We start from the raw sequence: 18,873 nt of genomic DNA on the forward strand, positions 1-18,873 counted from the left end.
CCCTCCAACCACTGAAGGCTAATAAGTGAAGCCAGTTATTCATGCAAACAGTGAAAGTCCCCACTCAGAGCTATTATTGTGACCATTCTGGTGCAGGCTCAGCATTGTTCCCAAGGTCCAAGGCCGCCTTAGCAAATCCCACATGCTTTGCCTTTGGTTTGACATCACAATGATCGATTTCAAAATGAAAAACCTCTAACTGTTCTCTTAAGGTTTTTACTCCTTGATTGTGCTGGTGTCTGATCTCTGGGGCCTCTCTCCCCTCGCTAGAAGAGTCTAGAATTTGGAGAAGAGTCAACCACTGGGCTCACACACATTCCAGAGGTTAACGGGGCCAAGACAAGGCATTTCGCTCAGTGCCCTGACTTTTGACACTCATACAAACGGTGGTGCCCGGTCTTCTTCCTCAAGCTCCCGGCAGGAAAGGCTGCTGTCCCTCTTTAAGCAGATGTTGAGTTAAATGAGGTTTCATGCTGCAGACCTTTGCTGAGCCCCTCTTCCCATCCGCACCCCCACCCACAGTAATTTCTGGAGGGGTGTGTTCTGGGAATACAGAAAAGTGTGTAGGTCAGCTCCTGCCTTCGGTTGGGGCAGTTGGTGTTCTCATCTGACAGGCTGGTTACTTGGAATTCTCTGGAAAGTAACTTACCTCTTGACGGGAAAGCTCACTCTCCAACATCATTTTGTGGATGAGGAAGCTGAGGAGGTCCCAAGGAATCAGCAGTTTGCCTCACTTGCCTTTAATGCATTCTGAGCCCGGCACCCCCAGCCCAGGTCCGTAGTGCCAGGCCAGGCTGTCATGTGCTCCTAGAAGGATCCACCCAGGCTGCTGTAAAATGATGGCGCAGTCTGCTAGGCAAGGAGTCCCCCACATTCCCAAGACCGCACCAGGTTCCTGTCAGTGTGCTGCAGGCCTGCCTCTCCACCCTCACTGCCTGACCCCACAAATGGAATTGAAGAGCCAGGAGTTAATGGGAGAGGCCATTGCACCTAATCAGTGCTGGCCAAGCCATAAACCAGCACAGGACTGACAGAGGTACTTGCTTTGAACTTGAAGTCCTTTCTAAGCTGCCAGTTCAGCCCCAGGGAGACCATGAGGCCAGCAAGCAAGAGGGAGCCCTGTAGGCCCCTTCCTCAAAGGGTCAGAAAAAGCCCATTCCCTCCTCACCTTATCCCGGATGCTTAAAAAAATATTGTGGTAATGTAGGTCAGTGAACTGCGGGGCACCGCACACTGGCAGGATTACAGGGCCCACCAGCCTGCACGCTGGCCGCCCCGTCAGATGAGAACATAAACACGAAGTGCTGAGCCCTCAGCTTCCCCAGCCTGGGCTTTTGTTTATGTAGCACTTGAACCAACTCTGGGGTCGTCGCTGTCTGCCATGGAAGCCCTGAAGCTTTTTGAAGTTTCCCCGAAGTTAATAAAATTAGTCTGCCCTCATTGTGAGGCCCTGGCTCAGGGAAAGATGGATCCTTCACTGTTTCTGTGGCATTTAGCTTTTTACGTTAATAGTTTATAACCAAAAGAAAGGAGGGGCAGGAGAGAAATGCAGTAGAAAGTCTTGTGAAAGGCCTTTTTGCTAATAGGTAGCACCCCTGCCACCCAAGGGCTCAAATCCCTGTGGGGCCCAGCTGCCAGGGCTACCGGAAGGCTGGGTACAGGCCGACTGTGTTCTGGTGGCAGAGACAGCCAGTCCCCAGCATGCAGGTATGGGCTCACTCTTGATGAAGCGTGTCCCCCAGTCATACGTCCACTAGAGAGATTTACCTCAAAGAACCAAGAGCCACCTTTCCTCACCAGCCTCTCCTTCCCCACCTCCGTGTCATATGCATATTTACTGGGACCTGCTGGGAGTCAGGGCTATATGGGGTACAGGCCATGTGGCCAGAAATCTCAGGTTATCTGGAGAGGACAAAGGGTGACCAGGCTATTGGGACAGGAGGGCCAGAGGGGACAGGAATTGCCTGCCATGTGGGGGTGCTGCCTGAAGGAGGGTGTGCCCCAGGTGAGCCTGGGAGGATTGGGTGGGGTCCTGAGTGGGGGTGGGGGTGCAGAGTGGGGAAGAGCCTGGTGGGGAGAGGAGCGGGGAGGGTGGGCCTGATGAAGGGGCATGAGGAAATTTGGGTGTTAATGGGCATCTTCATTTTGCTTGATCACATTGATGGTTTTGTGGGTATATACATATATCTAAACTTACCAAGTTATGTACCTTAAAAACAGGCATGCTATTACATACCCATCATACCTCAACAGAGCTTAAAGACCAAGGACCACAGGCATCAGTAAGCATTGCAAATACACCAACCCAGTTAGGTTTGCGTTCCTGTTTGCATCCATCTCTGTTTCTGCCTTCCTGGACCTCGTATCCCGGTTGGGTGCTGTAAAAGAGTGACAGATAAAGCTGTGATGTGACATAATGTCAGGGAGCAATCTGCTCTGAAGACAAGAGAGAGGACAGGGTCTCATTTGAGCCAGTGCAGTGCAGGGCAGAGTGAGCTGTGGCCTTGACTGGGGGCACCCTGTCTCTGCTGGTGAGCAGTCCAAAGGCCATGGGGTGGAGGGAAATGTCAGCAGTACCTTCCACAAGGATATGCGTGAGCCCTTCAAGGCCGGAGCTTTTGTTTGCTCTTGACTACACACCCAGCACGTTGGTAGGCACTCACTGTTTGTAGGAAGAGAGGAACATTAGGAGGTATTTAGTGAGAACCATCTGAGAGAGCACCTGCCTGCATCACCCGTTTGTTCCCCGGGGTTCCTTTTAAAAGGTGGTTCTCTAGGTTGTAAGCTCCTGCCTCAAGGATTCAGTCCTTGGCCAGCCATGATGCTGGGGCAGGTCTTGTGTCTCAGCTGGATCTGTCACAAGGTAGTGAAGGCCTGGGACCCACCATCCTGGGTAGCACCAAGCGTGCCCTGCTTCTCCCGCTTGGAGTGAGTCAGCCTTGTCTTGCTCTTCCACAGTTCCTCAGGGGCTTTGCAGAGCCTGGCAGACCTGGGTTTGGGTTTCCACTGTGCTGCTGGCCTGGGTCACTGCTGCCAGCTCACATCTCATCTCTGAGCTCAGCTCTGTCGTCTCTGAGGTAGGAATGAAAACCCCAGGCAGACAAGGGCGCTTGGGGGCTCAGTGGGATCCCACAAATGTCCTGGTCAGCTGAGGTACACTCTCTCCCAAGGACAGGTGCCCTGTCAGCAGCAGAGGCTGATCTCAGCTCAGAAGGTGGCACAGGGCACCTGCAGTGGTGGGAACATGCAGTGGCTAGTTTAGAGGCATTTGGTCACTTCAGCCAAACGTCCTGGGCATCCTGGGCACCTGCTCTACCAGGCTTGGCTGCAAATATAAATAGAGGGGCCCTGCCCTTTCCAGGCTCCTGGCCAGACTGGAAATGGAGCCACACACACACACACACGCCATTGTGGGAGAAAAGTAGGGCAGGGTCCTGGGAGCTGCAAACCCCGGAAAGCAGCTGGGGCTGGTGACATCTGCTCGCTCCACCTCTCCGTGTCCTGCAGGTCAGAGGAGGTGCCTGCATTCAGTGCACCCAGCAGCCTTGCTGGATGCCCGCTGCGGCAGGAGCGGCGGCACCACGGACCAGGCCAAGCCCATGGCAGGCCTGGCCCACGAGGGGAGCTCTGCCGGAGCCCAGTCCAGAAGGACAAGGAAGAGTTCACATGTGGGGATGAGACTTGTGAATTATAAAGAGCTGTGCAAGTGGAAATGATTATTCTTATCATTATTTGTATCCAATTCATCCATCACTGGGGAGAAGAGGAATGCAAGTACCTTTTATCTGGCACTATGAATCAAATAGAATAGGATATGTTTTTCCAAAAGGTTTTTAGGGTAAATGGGACAGTTTCTGCTTTTCAAAACAATCCATCTGAGGCCCTTGGCCAAATCTTGGCGTCTTGGGCAGAAATGAGATGTTTCGGAGGCTGAGGACAGCCCAGCCCACGGGATTCTCCTGAGTCTCAGCCTCCCCAGGGAGCACTGGGAGCAGGCCCCCTGCTGGCAGCACTCCCGCCTTCCTGCTGCTGCCCACACCGTGTCTGCTCAGGCTTGACCTGGCCTCAGGCAGCACCCAGGCTGGCGCATGGAGCCTGGAGGCGGGAGAGACTCCCCGTCTCTCCTATGGCACCATGTAGGACCCAGCACGCTGGAGGTCAGGAGGAGCATGGGCCCTGCTCTGAAAGAGCAGCAAATCTCAGGAAGAAACTGTGAGCCCCTCTGAGGTCATCTGGGAGGCTTGCTCTCTAATACATCTGTGTGCACATCCCTCTTTCTCTGTTTTACACAGAGGCCCAGCACCTTCCTGGCACAAGCCCTCAAGAGAACCCGGGCAGGGCAGGGCAGTTTTTCCCATAGGGAGGGCCTGAGCTTCGAGAGGCTTCAGGAGGGGGAGAGTGACACTTCAGCCTTGCCCACACTCAGTCTGCGGGGACAAGGTGTAAGGTGGACACGGCTTGTGGTGAAACCAGGGCCATACCAAATCAACATTTTCACGCGCACACGTGTCTCTGCTCTCAGCCTGGGCCTCCACAGAGAGGTGAGGAGATGTGAGCTCTGCAGCAGAGGGCCTGGCCACAGACAGCAGGAGCCAGGGGAAGGGGATTTCTGCTGGGACAGAGATGGGAGGGTGTCACAGAGGAGGGGCCGTGGGGCAATGGTGTAGACGTGGGCTAGGCCAGGAGGGCAGCTCTGGGCAGAGGGAGTGAGGCTGTGGCTGAAGTGTGTGTGTGCAGCAGGATGGGATGGTGGGATGAGACCAGGTCCTCAGAGACTCCTCGCTGGAAGCGAAACCGGAGAGTTTGAGGCAGGTCCCAAAAAGCCCAGGCGCAGCTCAGGAGGGACATCCTCTTGCTGGCCTGGGTGTCATGGAAGCTTCCATGCAGATGGTGCTGTCATCTGTCAACAGACGGGCTCAGGGACAGGCAGACATAGTGGCTGCGCAGAGGCAGGTGCAGGGCAGGCAGGTGCGGACTCCCAGCTACCGCTGCCCTGTGGGCTCTGCGACCTTGGACAGATGGCCCAACAGGTGTCCCCTTTTCTGCATCTGTAAAGTGGGGAGAGGGTGCCTCCCTCCCATTGCTGTCCCAGGGCTGAGTGTGCCGGGGCACCGAGTGCTCACAACCAGCGAGCACACGGCTCAGCTCTGTAGGTGTTGGTAGTGGTGGGTGGTGGCGGGGATGAGGGGCCAGTCGCCCCAGTGACCCAGGGGCATTCCATCACCTGGAGGAGGGGCGGGTGGCCACTTTTCCAGCACACACTGATGCCGTCTCCCCGCGGGGCCGGGTGTGTGGGAACAGGTGATGGACGACTACAGCGTGATCGGCCGCTCCCTATTCAAGAAGGAAACAAACATCCAGCTCTTCGTGGGGCTCAAGGTGCACCTGTCCACAGGGGAGCTGGGGACCATTGACAGTGCCTTCGGCCAGAGTGGCAAGTTCAAGATCCACATCCCTGGTGAGTGTGGTTATTTCCTCTTGCCTGTAGGTGCCATGCAGGATGTAGACGCAGAGGGGAGGTGGTGCCCCTCGGCTCAGGGTTCCAGGCCTGCCCCGATAATGCACAGACCCCAGCCCATACGGTGTGCCGCTGGCCGACTTGTGGCCTCCCAGAGGATCCTGGCCCAATGTGTGAGCCTGAGCTCCTGCTCCACTGTTACCACCTGGGGGGACCCTGGATCTGTCACCTGTCCTGTCTGTGAAACGGGGACCAGTCCTGATCCAGCAGGTGGCTTGGAGGAAGAGACTTGGTGAGAGAGACCGCTAAGGGCCTGGCACACTGCCCTGGTCGCTAGAAGGGCTCCCCAGAATGAGCTGCCACATCCTTCCCTGCCCAGCAGATGCCAGCTGCAGGCCTCTGCTGGGTCAGAGCTGGGCCTTGTCTGCTGTGGGCTCGGGGGTGCCTATTTGCTGTTGGGCTTCGTGGATTTCTTCAGTCCCTCCATGCCTTCTGCCATGTGTGCTCTTCCCCGCACCCATTTGCCTGATGTCCTGCTGTCGGCAAGGGACGGGGACAAGGGGAGCGCACGTGTTAAGTTAGACCATGTGCTGCGTGGAAAAATAAAGCAGGGCTGGGTGAGGATTCCTGCGTGTGCTGTTCTGGGATGGGTGATTGGGAAGCCCTCTGAAGAGGGAACAGTTAGTAGAGGTGGAAGGGTGGAAGTGAGCCCCCCATACCTAGGGGAAGAACATTCTGCAGGTTGGGGGAGATGACTGCCAAGACCCAGAGGTAAGGACCAGCTGGTGTGCATTTTAAGGCGGTGGTTCAGCAGAAGAGGTGCGAGCAGGGAGTTGTGGGGGCCGCCGGTTGGGGCCCCGCCGCAGGGTAAGGACAGATGTGTCTGTGGTCGGGCATTTACACAGTGCACCATGAGCTCTCAGCATTGTGTGCCAACAATTTTCAAACATGCAGCAAAGCTAAAGGATTTTACAGTGAAGCCCCATAACCACTGCTGATCTCACATCAGCACGGCTGTGCTCTGTAGGGTTTTATTCTGTAGGGCTGGAAAGCTATAGAGAGGTTGGATCTAGTCATCCACATGATCTTGGTGTGTGTGTAGCTTCTTAAGGAAAGCCTCCAGATAGAGTGGTGCCCTGCTCCCACTAGGAAGGCGAACCCCAGCACCCTGGCAACTCCCCAGCCAAGTCAGCGCCCTCTGCTCTCCTGGGGGCCCAGCCCAGGGCCCTTGGCTCCCAAATCCTTCCTAAAGCCCAGAGGGCCCTGTGTGGCATTTGCCCTCCTGTGAGAGACATCTGTGGTCCCCAGAGGCCTGCCTCCCTGTGGCACAAGTGTGACTGCACCCCAAGGCCTTTGTCCAGGTGGGGCTGAGCCGGGTCACAGATGGAGAGACTCCCTCAGGACAGGCATAGTGATCCCCCCTACCACCACCCCTGCTGTGGGAGCCTCCAGCCGTGACAGCAGGCTTCAAGCTCCTCCGCAGCTGCTCCTGGTCAGCCTCAGCCAGACGGGGGTCCACAGTACCCTGCTCGGGGCCCCAGGGAGCACATGCAGGCCGTGGGCCGGCAGGCTGGTGTGCAGAGCTGGGTCCCCAGGGCACTGGCAGGGCTGAGCAGAGCTGCGTGGAGGGAGGGACCGCACCCCGCTCTACCCTCCCTGAGGCTGCTGGTGTCCCTCTAGTCCAGGCAGAGCAAAAGGCTGTCCTTCAGTTTCCTTCTTTGGGGACAGAGAGGCTCATGCCGACCCTCCCCTTGCACCCTTCCTCATGCCCAAGGCAGACTCAGAGTTGGAGTATTTCAAAACAGGCCAGAATGTAGGAGGAAGCCCCAGGCGTGGGGGGCAGCGCAGGGGAGGGGGCTGTAGTGACTCTGCTTCAGTCAGCCCAAGGTCACATTCCTTTGTTAGGCCAGTGTTGCCTTGTTAATAGGTCTGCTTCCTGTTTGTGGCTTTTAAGCTTTTTATTAAATATAAATGGTCAGATTCCTTCATCCCAGCCACCCCTACTCCCTACCCCCACCTTCTGCTTGTCTCTTCCTGCCGATTCCTCCCATAAAGACTCACTTTTAACCTTTTTGAAGTGCCTTAATTGTAAAAGAGTCTTCAGTAAACCCGAGACATCCAGTGCCAGGCGGAAGAAGGGAGAGAGCGTGGCCAGTGCAAGTTGGAAGCACCAGGGGGGACAAGCCCAGGGCTTGGCACTGCACAGTTTCAGGCTCCAGAGCAGGCAGTGGCTCCGAGGGCCCGTCCCAGCCCACAGATGGCAGATGGGGCTGGGTTCAAATGGGGCTATGGCCTCACTGCTAGCTCTGCAAGGTGACCCAGCTAGGGAGGGCAGACAAGATCCTCTGGTGTGCCCCCATCCTGCCCCCTGCCTGGGTGCTCTCTCGGGCCTCTCACCTTGGGGGGCAAGGCCAGATGCCAGCAGGGCCAAGCAGGTGTTGAAGAGGCCAGGTGTCATACAGTAGGGACTGGTGGGAACTGTGGCAACCTGGAGAACTGCCTCTTGGTCCTCCTGACTCTTGAGACATGATAGTGTAGGCCCAGGAATTGAATTTCATCTGATTTAATTTTTATGTAAAATTTCCTGGTTAAAAATGAAAACTATGAACTAAACATGTCTTTAGACTGGGTTTGGCTGATGGGAACTCGTGACTCCTACTTGAATTTCAGGAAGTGTGTTTGGTCTTCAAGTTCGTAATATAGAAACAGAACATTTTATAGAGTCACAGATGCTGGCCTCTAAGACAGGGGGCCTGACACTAGGCCCACTGCTTCCCCAGAAGATACTCTGGGAGGGCAGAGGGACTAGAGGTCTGGCCCCACCTGACAAATGGCACCCAAGGAGCCTTCCCAGAAAGTCGTGGGGCCAGGTAAAAGGTTGCAGAGCCCCACATTTACATAAGTGTTCCCTTCCAAAAGTCACCTCCATCTGTGAGGCCGGGAGGCTGGGGGCCCTGTGAGGAGTCATGAACCCACTGGGTAGCATTGCTGGCAAAGGGAGAGTAGTTGGAGGTCGTTGCCAGGCAGAGATGAGGGTCCTCCAGGCAGACCTCCCTCCCGTGTCACAGCATGGCTGTGCTCTGGGCGCCACTCCCATGCCACGTGCCCCCCCCCATGAGCTGGGTCTCATTATCTCCGTCCCAGGTGGGGCTTGGGGAACCGAGGGGCTGAGCGCCTTGCCCACAGTGTGTCTGGGTGTGCAGCCCCCGCCTGCCCCTGTCAGTCCCCAGCAAGCAGCCGGGGCTTCAGTGAGCAGGGCACCTCAGGGCCCATGTGGAGTTGGACATGCCCCGTGCCAGGAGGCTTGTGAAGCCAGTCGGCATGGAGGCCCGGCCTGGGCTCCCACTGTTTCCCCGGCAGCCGCTATTCTGTACTCCCCCCTCCACTCCATAGCCAGGCCCCAGGCCCCAGCTCCCACCCCGAGAGGCAGCCTGGATGGCGGCGGCTGGGACGGCAGCTCCTGCCAGCCCACACATTGTACTTTGCAAGGGAAAACAAACTCCTTGATGACTTCCAACTGGAGAAAAGTCAAGTGTGAGAAGATGGATGAACTTGTCCCCTCATGACAGCTAAGAGTCACTTCTTACTGACTCTAGGAGAGAAGAAGAACATATGTGTGTGATTTTATCTTCTGAAGCAATGCCTCATAAACCTAAAGTCACCCAGTAGGTTGTGATGTGTACCTTGATAGACTTGGAAATCTTTTTGGGTGGCCCAAATTTATGGTAGGTGGCCTGTCTCCCACCTGCCAATGTAGGGAGGATTCCGTGTGGTCTGTTTTAGCAGGATGGAGTGGATGGCCCGCAGCACCCGTGGAGCTTACAGCCTCCTCATGGAAAACTTTAGGCCCTGCATACCACATGATGGCCCCCCACGTGGCCATCCTACTGCGGTATGCATCGCTGGCCCTCGTCAGGTGGCCACACAACTCACAGCTGAGGAAACTGGTCATGGGAGCTCATGCTCTCCTGGGAGCAGCCAGAGCAGCCATGGCTGGGGACCACCGCCTTCAGCAGCCACGGCAAGGGCCTCGTTGTGTCCGTGGGCCCTGTCTCACGTGCCCAGAGTCCAGGAACTTGATCTTGTGGGGTGGCCAGATTCTCAATCATACCCTGAGACAGATCGGTTCCTGCTAATTTGTATTTAGGACCATCCGATTTTGGTGGTCTTTAATAATCTTTTAATTACTGCTAGTTCCAGATGGATTTATAGGCAGCTGAGAAAAGAAGGAAAGGAATCTGTAGAACTGTACTCCCAGTAAACCAGAAGGAACTTCAGTTTACTGTCCTTCAGGATGAGCCATCACTCAAGAGCCATGACAGTGGTCAGAGGAGGGCCCTAGGAAGCCCCCGGAAAGGTAGGCTCTTACCTAGACCCACAGCGCTCAGAGTATCCCCATTTCACAGATGAGGAAACCAAGCCTGGCCAGTAAGCAGCACAACTGCTGAGTGTTGCAGAGTGGTAAAGCATCGGAGCTGGGATTGGAACCCAGCATACTGTGCTCCTCACGCACGGGGCTGGCAGTGAGGTTTGGAAGTGCAGCTCTGTCCCTCCAGTTGGGTGGGAGAAGGAAATGGGTGGTCGTTCTGCTCGGTGGGCCCTGAGTAGAAGGCTTGTGAGAGCCCTGCCAGTGGGGTGGGGAGGAGCTAGGTGGCCCCCAGGAGAGTGGCTGGTTGTCAGGAGAGTCGCACCTGCTCACCTCTGGTGGGCAATCTGATGGAGCCCCTGGGCCTCCCTGGCTTCAGCTTCTGCCCCCTGAGCCCACCCCCAGGGTTTCAGGGCTTTGGTGTACCATCCCCGGCCAAGACACGCTGGAAGGGATGGCTTTCCAGGGAATGGGAAATGTTGCTTGCACAAATGAGTAAATAAAGTTTAGTGGAACAAACGACTAGAATAGCAAATGGAGGAACCCAGGCCTGCCGGGGGCAAGGAGCCTGGTGCCTAGTGTGCTGCAGGCCTCCCCAGAAACTCCTCCAGCTCAGCCAGTCACCAGCGTTATCAGACCCCCTCAGCACAGCTGGCTCCTGGTGACATGGCTTTGGGGCCCCTAGTTCTTTAAAGAGGACTTGAAAGGAGGGGGGCCAGTCCTTGCAGCTCTATGCATGCCAGTGGAGGCTCAGGGCCAGGGATGCCAAGAGCATCCCAACAGAGTCCTGCCCAAGGCCTTTCCCATGGGAGGGGAGAGATGAGGCACAGACCACCAGCCTGGAGCCAGCATGGCGGCTGTCCATGCACGGGTGGCCAGGAACCGGGCAGGGAGGGTGTACATCCTGAGAGATAGTCAGGGCAGACTTCCCTTCCCAGAGGAACTGCTACCCATGCAGCAACTGGGAGGTCAGAGAAGGAGGAGGTGTGTGGGGCACCAGACCAGGTGTGTGATGTTCTCTAGGACCCTGTGGCTGGTGGCCAGTCCAGCAGGTCAGGGGAGAGGAGGGAAGAAATAGTGGGAGAAGCCATGGATGGGGATTCAGGCCCTGGCCCTTCCTACCTGCTCTGAGCTCTGTTCTCTGTACCTGCCCCAAGGATGTGGGAATTCACACCTTGCCTTCTCCCAAGGCCCCCTTCTGTACCATTCTTCAAGCCCAAACCAGACCCCTTCCCCAGTCTGGTGCGTCCGTCTCCCCAGCCACCACCCGGAGCTCCTTCCTGGCCCCACAGCACTGCTGAGATGGCTCCTATTGAAGGAGGCTGGGGTTGGGAAGGAGGGAGTGTCTCCACTTAATCATGGGCCCATTCCCATTCCACAGGTGGGAAAACTGAGGTCCTTGCTCACAGCTGCACAGCTAGTAAGAGCCCAGAGTCTCTGCCCATCTCTAGTCCCCAGGCAGATGTGCAGTGGTCATCAGGAGCAAGGGCATAGAAGCCCTGCCAGCTTCTCTCAGAGCCGCACCAGCCCTCTGCCCAAGGATTCATGTTCAGGCTGGCCACCCAGAGCCCACAAGTGCCAACGCAGCAGGCCCACAGCGCCACCTCTGTCCCAGGTTTCCTGAGGGGTGGCCTACTGCCTCCATTCACATCTTTCATCTGCTATTTATTGGGCTCTTCGGGTGCCAGGCCCTGGAGTGAGTGGTGTGAGATGCAAACAGAGCCCGGGCCTCGGGAGTAAGTCCCAAACATTGGCTCTGGGAGGAGGGTCCTAGGGCACCCCATCTTAGCCTAAGCACCCAGCAGGGCAGCACCATCCCTTCTGCATCACCAGGTCTCAGCGCCTAGTTTAGGAGGGTGGGCAGGCCAGGCCAAGGCTGCAGGGGCTGCTGCAAGGTCCATAATTCTGATTTCCAGGGAGGGAATGGGGATCCGATCAGTAATTCCCACCAACCTGTGACTGACCACTGTATCTGACCTGTGATGGGCTCTGTGAACTGTGTCTGGGGTCATATGTTTTTACCCACCAGGCACCCGCCTCTACCTGGGGCAGCCCACGTGTCTACTGGGGGTCCCACAGTGGAGGGTCTCCTGCAGGAGCGAGGTGGGAAGTTAACACTGCTGAAGCCCCACTCATTGACACCAGGCTGCTCCGTGGGAGATTAACCATTTACCTTCCAAGCAGAGATTGACCTTCCACTAGGGCTCCTCTAATTTATTGATCCTGAAAGGCATTTTGCATTTCCCTCCTGATTGAAAACAGAGCCAAACCATAAACTTCTCCCCCAGGTGCCTGCTTGGCCTGAGCAGGTGACCCGTGAGCCACGGTCCTGCGGCTGGCCCAGGGCGGGCCCAAGCCATGTACCTCTGCTGACTAGGTGGCGGGCGGGATGGGGCTTCCCTGGCAGATCTGTCAGGGCTGAGTCCCTGCAGCTCCGGATGCCAGAAATATGGGCTGTTCTGTGTGGGCTGAGCCTGCAGGAATTGGTGACACCCCTCCAGTGTTTCTTGGGGACCAGTTTCCCCTAGCCAGTTGAGACGTCCACAGACCAGTGACTCCAGGGCTAGACACATGGGTAGGGACATTGTTCTGAAGCTGTGTGGGCCAAGGACCAGAGGGAGTGTGGTCAGCCTGGGGGCCCATAGCATGAGGACCCCCAGCAAGGGCAGCAGCCATCCCAGGAGGAGGCAGGCAGGGCCCGGGATGGAGCTAGTGCAGCATGCAAACGCTTGGTGCCAGGTAGCGTGTCCCACGTAGGTGGACCCCTCTATCTGCCCAGCAGCCCAAGGAGGCTGGGTTTTGCAGAGGAGAAATCCAGACCAACTCCAGTGCCCAGGCAAGAGGAAGAGGAGGACTGGGCCGAGCCCAGCCATGGCTAGGGACCCCAGTTAACTGAGGCATACTGCACTTTGCAAGGTCAAAGATGGCAGAGGACCAGAATACACGGTCACCTGGCCCAGGCATGCTCAGCCTTCCTCCAGCCAGGCTTTCTTTGCTGATATTATCTTATCTGTGTCAGATGCAGCACTGGGTTCTGGGCCCACAGGCTTGAAGAAGCCTCCGCTCCAGGAGCTTCCTGCTGATCATTCCCCTATTCAGCAGTAAGTTTCTGGGTCCCTGTTATGTGCCGTGCCTGTGCTAGGTTCTAGAAGGACCATGGTGGGCAAAAGCCTGTGTGACCTGTTCTGACAGGGTCTGCAGTGTGATGAGGGTAGGAATCTGCTGGAGCTGCCATAACAAGGGCCACAGGATGGCCGGCTTAAACAATCAGTGTTTATCTTCTCAGTCTGGAGGCTAATGAATCAGGGTGCAGGCAGGGTTGGTCCCTCTGAGGCCTCTCTCCTTGGCTGCAGATGGCTGCCTTCTCCCTGTGTCCTCACATGCTCGTCCCTCTGTGCACACCTGTGTCCTAACTCCTCTTCTTGTAAGGACGCCAGTCAGATTGGATTAGTGACCCCATCTTACCCTGGTCACCTCTTTAAGGGCCCTATCTCCAAATACAGTCCCATCTGAGGTATGCTGGGGTTAGGACTTCAACGTGTGGGTTTGGGTGGGGACACAATTTAGTCCTTAGCCACTGGGAAGACAAACAGTATACAGACCATCTCCCAAGCATTTGTGTTCTGGCGCACACATCAGGCTGTGGAGGAAGGTGCCTGATGCCATTGGAGTGCCTGGCAGGGCGGCTGGGGTCAGCCAGGCTTCCCACGGCAGTGGCATCGCCAGGCCCTGTGAGAGGGGGTCTTTGTGGCAGAGTTCGGGGGGGTGTACCAGACCAGGAGAGGGTCTGAGTCACACTCTGAGGCAGAAAAGATTGATGAATCAGCGAGAGCTGGGCACGGGAAGCCCCTGGGTGATGGGGCCAAGGTCTCGCGGGGGCCCCCACCTCCTGGCGAGGCTTGGACTGTGACGCCACATGCAGCCCCACAGGCAGCCCCCACTCAGCTCCACACAGGGGTTGTGGGGCTGCAGCACGGCCACAATGTGATCAGATCTTCCAGGTTTTCAAGAGAGACTGAGAATCTTGTTTTTACATGAAAGCCCCCAGTTCTCAAATGGAGACTGCTGTGTCCGTGTCAGTACAAGTCCTTGAAGTGCTGCCGCTTCCTCCCCTGCAGCCCTCATCCCATTTCCCCGGAGGTACCCTGAGGCCTAGAGCTGCCCAGCCGATCCCAGAGCCCCCAGTGGAAGCGGGCTTTTATTTCTCATGGATGCCCTTCCGCTGAAAGGCTTCTGGAAGCCTAGCAAAGAGGAAGAGTGAAAACTCGTCTTGGGGCCGAAGGGAGGGGCCACAGGGAGCTCCGAGGTTGAGGGTATTGCCGTGTTCCCATAAATAGGCCTGTGGACAATGGGCTGTTGGGCTGTGTGCTCCCTCTGGGATTTGAAATGAAACTGGTTTTCTTTCCCTTTAAAATGTGTTCTCCCCACCCACCCAGCCACCCAGTCGCCACCATAGACTCTGTTTGGGGCTGGTTCTTGGGCAATCTCAACAACCTGTCCTTGAGATTTCATTAGAGTCCTTAGCCTGCTACCTCGAGGTAGCCCCTGCCAGGAACAAATTGGCTTTTACTGAAAGATACTGGCAGGGCTGCCATTTGTGCACTCTTGAATTTTCTGCCCCTGTGGGGCAGTTGGAAGCAGGTACTTAAAAACAGCCAGAGCTCTGGTGTCAGCCAGACCTGAGTTGGAGGCCTGGCTGGAATTTTAATTTTGAGCCCCAGTTTTCTCATCTGTAAGATGGGTTATTTTGAGGATTTCTCCCTTCAGGATTTTTAGTAAATCCAAACATAGAGAAAAGTTGAAAGAATAGTGCATTGGACGCTCTTGCTCCTGTGGATTCAGTTGTTTTCTGTGTGTGCTGAACCACTTGAAGGTTGGCTATAGAGCTACAGTCTTGCCCACACACGCCTGCATGTGCCCCTACGGGCCCCACGTTTTGGTAGCTGTGCCCCAAGCCTCTGTGGCCTGCATGGAGTAAGGGCACCAGGAGGTTCCTTTGGAAGTCAGGGTTAAGGCCAGGGTCTGGCAGCAGTGAGGCAGAGCTGGTTGTGTGGCACCAGATCCAGGGTGTCTGTCCCCCCTGCAGCCCCATGGGGCTAAGCCAGGGCCTGCGGGGAGGAGCTGCTACCTCCCAGAGCCTGCCGAGGCCTCCCTCTCCCTCTGTCTCTCTCTCCCTCCCCTTCGCTCTAACGGTGGCCCTGTCCTGTGACTAGCCTCAGACCTGAACACAGGGAATTGGTTCCCACCCCTCCAGGGGGGCACCAGTCGGCCAGCTATGACTACAGAAAGTAAGAAGCACCGTGCTGGGACCCTGTAGGCCATGGGGATGGAGAGGATGGAGGAAGTGCCCCCTTCCGGAAGGCGGTGGAAGCTTTCACAGATGCAGGAGTCCTGAGCTGGCCTTGAAGGTGAGGGGTGTTTTCCAGGTAGAGAAAGGGAGCAAAAGCATTCAGGACAGAGGGAACAGAGTGTGCTAACGCACAGAGGCTGGAAAGAGTGTGGCATATTTGTTGCTTATTCTAATGGGTAGGACATTGTTCTAAATGTTTTATATGTTACTAACTCATTTAATTTGGTATGTTTAATATGGTGGTTTTAGAACATTTTTTTAAAGCAATGGAACTCTTTTTCCCAAACAAAAGGCTTTCATGGAGTCAACCACAATTGAGCCCTTGGGGATCCTCTTCAGTGTTCACCTTCAATTCCAGGTCTGAGGCTCTGAACCCCACACTTGGCACCTGGCCTTTGTCAGGTCAGGGCTCCCCAGCCTCAGCCCTGCTTACATGTGGGGGCCTGGGTAGTTCCAGGGGTGGGGGACTGTTCTGTGTACCGTAGGCTGGGTCGTTCAGTGGCACTGTACATTATCCAGCAGCATGCCTAGCTTCTGACCGCTGGGCCAGTAGTGACCCCCAGCCTCCCTCTCCCATCATGACAGCAAAAACTTCTCTAAGCATCACCACATGCCCTGGGAGGGCAAAATCGCCCCCAGGTTGAGATTCCCGGGTCTAGGTAGATGGCAGGAGCTGTGGTAGGCAGCGTGTAGGGAAGGACAGAAGGCTTCCCCTGGCAGCCAGTTGGACAGGGCGAGACTGAAGGCCCCAAGGCCAGGGCAGTGGGCATGTGGAGAGCAGGGCAGGGGCAGGGTGGATGGACGGGGCCACGGCCACTCGGTGCTGCTGGGGCAGACCAAGGAGGGGTACTCAGGGTGCAGCCTGAACAGGCCCCGTCTCTGCTCCTGGGGGAGGAGGAGGCTTTCTCCAGCCTGGCAGGTGCCAGGAACACACCTTTGCCTGGATTCTTACAAGTTGAGTTGAACTTCTTTGGGAAATATTTCTCTTTGTTATGGAATCTCTGAAACTTTCCAGTTTTTGTTTTTGTTTTTTTTACCAGTTTGTGCCTTTAGGGAAAATGTGTATTTTCCCATACGGATTTCTGCTGCCTAAATGAAGTCATCAGAGGAAACTGATTATTTGTTTTAACATCTCAGGCAGCGGGTAGTGGAACTTCTGTGTCCGTCTCTCCAGAAAGCCGCAATACGGCCAACAGCCAGCAGTCTTAAAGACCTGAGAAAGAGTCCCAGAAATCAGGAGCTGGCCCTGCGTCCTGTCGCGGAGGCATCTTGGCTCAGGCAGTTCTGCGCAGTTTTGTGCCGTAGTCCCCGGGACCTGGGACTGCCACGGCAGCTGGTCCTGTGCCCCTGGGCCCCAGGCCTTCAGAGACACATGCGAGGAGTGGAAGCCTCCCTGGGCATCGGTTCTCCTGTGATTTGAGTCCACCATGTTAACAGACACACCTCTCACGATTCAGGGAGGCTGGGTGGTCATGGTCCTCTGCAGGGTGTGTGGCTGGCCAAGTGCTGGGGTGCAGGAGAGCCAGGAGGGCAGGGCGGAGCGCGGCTGGTACAGCCCCCGCTGCTCCCTGGCATTTAGCCCCTGCTGTGCCCAGGCTGTCCTCACCACTTCACATGAAGTACGTTATTTAGTTTTCACACAGCGCTCCAAGTTGGGAACTGTTAGTAGGTTAAATTGCTTGCCCCCAGTCGTACGCTTGGATGGCCCTCTGACTTGGCAGCTGCACTGCCCGGCAGCCTTCCTGGGAGAGCCTGTGGTCAGGAGAAAAGGGAGCAAGCCCGCCCAGGCTTACCCGGGTTACCCACGCAGGTGCTGGGGTTGTGCATGCGAGGTCAGCGTTCACACAAGGCTCCGGCTGTTGCTCCCCAAGGCTCTGAGCTTCCCCTGGGCTCCTTCCTGGCAGCAGGTGAGCTGGGGGGTGGGGGAGAGGGGTGCTGTCACTGACATTGATCACAGTGCCAGCAGGAGCCATCACAGAGCCTTCCCACGGCATCTCACTTGGTCCCCACACACAAATGTCTCAGGGAGGCCCTGCACAGGTCAGGTTAGCTGTGCAGTGGAGGAGGAGCTGGGGTTCAGACCCTGGGTTGTCTGACTGCAAGGCCCCCGCCTTGATCCTGAAGGCAACTGAGTGTACAGTTCCACAAGTGGAGGGGCCAGGCAGGCAGGGGCCGGGGAGCGCACCTGCTGCCTGGTGCGTGGGCTCTGGGCTCACCCTGCTCTTGCCCTCAGCCCCCGTGGGGCCTAGTCACTGGGCCATGGCTACCACTGAGTTTGGTGACCTGCAGATGGCCATCGGCTCACTCAGGCAGCTCCTGTCCCCAGGAACCACCGAGGCCACCACAGGGCTCAGCCCTGGGCCAGAGTGTGCTACTGCCACCTGCCAGTGTGTCAGGGACCCATGGCTCCTAGTGGGGCTCCTGTGGCCCCGTGTGTAGGGCTCAGAGGCCGGGGCTGCCACCTGCCATGTGCCCTACTGGCTTTCCTTCCAGCCTGCCCTCCTTGGGGTGGGGCATTTCTGGATGAGGTAACCAGAAAGATCCAGGTGGGGAGGACAGCTTAAGTCCATGCACATGGAGCGCCCGGCCTGAAGCTGGATGTGGGGAAGACAGGCAGCCAGTGACAGCGTTGTCTGTGAGCCTTTCAGATGTGGCAGCCCTGCACCCCCGGCTCGCGCTTCTGCTTCCCTTAGGGTGGTCCTTCTTGAGGAGCTCTTGTGGCGGGCAGCCGCCCTCCCCTTGCTCCCCAAGGTTCTGTGGTGCTGTGTTCTGTGTAACTGGCCCATAGTTCCTGCCCCGTCTCCCTCCTATTGGGTGCCTGTGTGTTGCCAGATTTTTGCTATCACAGCTAACATTCAGAGTCATCCTGGAACTTCCACATGCATTTCTCATGCATCAGTCTTTGAATTTGCACCATTTTGTCAGTGGATAGTTCGTCACTCTCATTCAGATTCCTTTAATTTGCATCAGCAGATGTGGGAGGACTCAGGGGGACCCCCACTCCAGTGCTGGGCAGTAACAGGGGCTGAATAAATGCACACAGAGTAAGGGGCATGACAGAAGTTGGCCAAGACATGTGGTCTCTTCAGTGTCTGTGATGTGAATGATCAGAGTCAGAAAAAGAAAAAGGGGTGAAAAAGTTAGGCAGTCATTACTACGTGCCACGCACTGTTCTGTATTTTGCATTAAATAAATGTCATTTAATCTTCGCAACAAACCCAAAGGAAGATGCTATCATACTTAGTTATTGAAATGTCCATTTTACAAATGAAGAAACAGAAGCACATAGAGAGAAAGCAACCCACCCAAAGCCACACAGCTCTGGAGCCCCTGACTGAGGTCAGAGCCCAGCCGTCTCTCCCCAAGGTCCTGGCTCTCTGCCCTCTGGCAGTTCGCCTGTTTGCCTAGCAGCTCCAGCAGGCCTGAGCTCAGAGCCAGCCCAAGACGAATTCCAGACGGTCCAATTTGGGCTTGACCCCACCTCTGGGGTAGTTAAAGGAATGTCCTTAGCCTCAGTTTTCCTACTTAACAAAGGGGAGCTTCCCCCGTTCAGGGCTGAGATGGGTAAGTGAGAATATGAAGTGCCTGGGTCCTTGTAAATGTTAAAATCTGAGTTTCTTCCCCTTCCTTTGCACAGGGGCTGTCACCACTTGGGGAATCGTCATAGGAAAACATCTGAAGTATAGTGTTTGTGTGTCT

The 18,873-nt window shown here is 56.2% G+C and overlaps 1 protein-coding gene across 2 annotated transcripts in view; it reads left to right on the forward strand.

Moving 5' to 3' along the window:
- The window catches only part of EEFSEC (eukaryotic elongation factor, selenocysteine-tRNA specific), a 247,967-nt gene that overhangs the window by 195,682 nt on the left and 33,412 nt on the right, over window positions 1-18,873 (forward strand). Inside the window, exon 6 of one of the 2 annotated variants that reach the window (XM_036911547.2) lies at window positions 5,302-5,458. The exons of the other annotated variant lie outside the window; for it this stretch is intronic. Within the exon in view, the coding sequence (XP_036767442.2) occupies window positions 5,302-5,458 (157 nt within the window). The remainder of the gene's footprint in view (window positions 1-5,301; window positions 5,459-18,873) is intronic. 2 annotated transcript variants of the gene reach the window in all.

This window comes from Manis pentadactyla, chromosome 1, assembly GCF_030020395.1.
Source record: "Manis pentadactyla isolate mManPen7 chromosome 1, mManPen7.hap1, whole genome shotgun sequence".
Lineage (NCBI taxonomy): Eukaryota > Metazoa > Chordata > Mammalia > Pholidota > Manidae > Manis > Manis pentadactyla.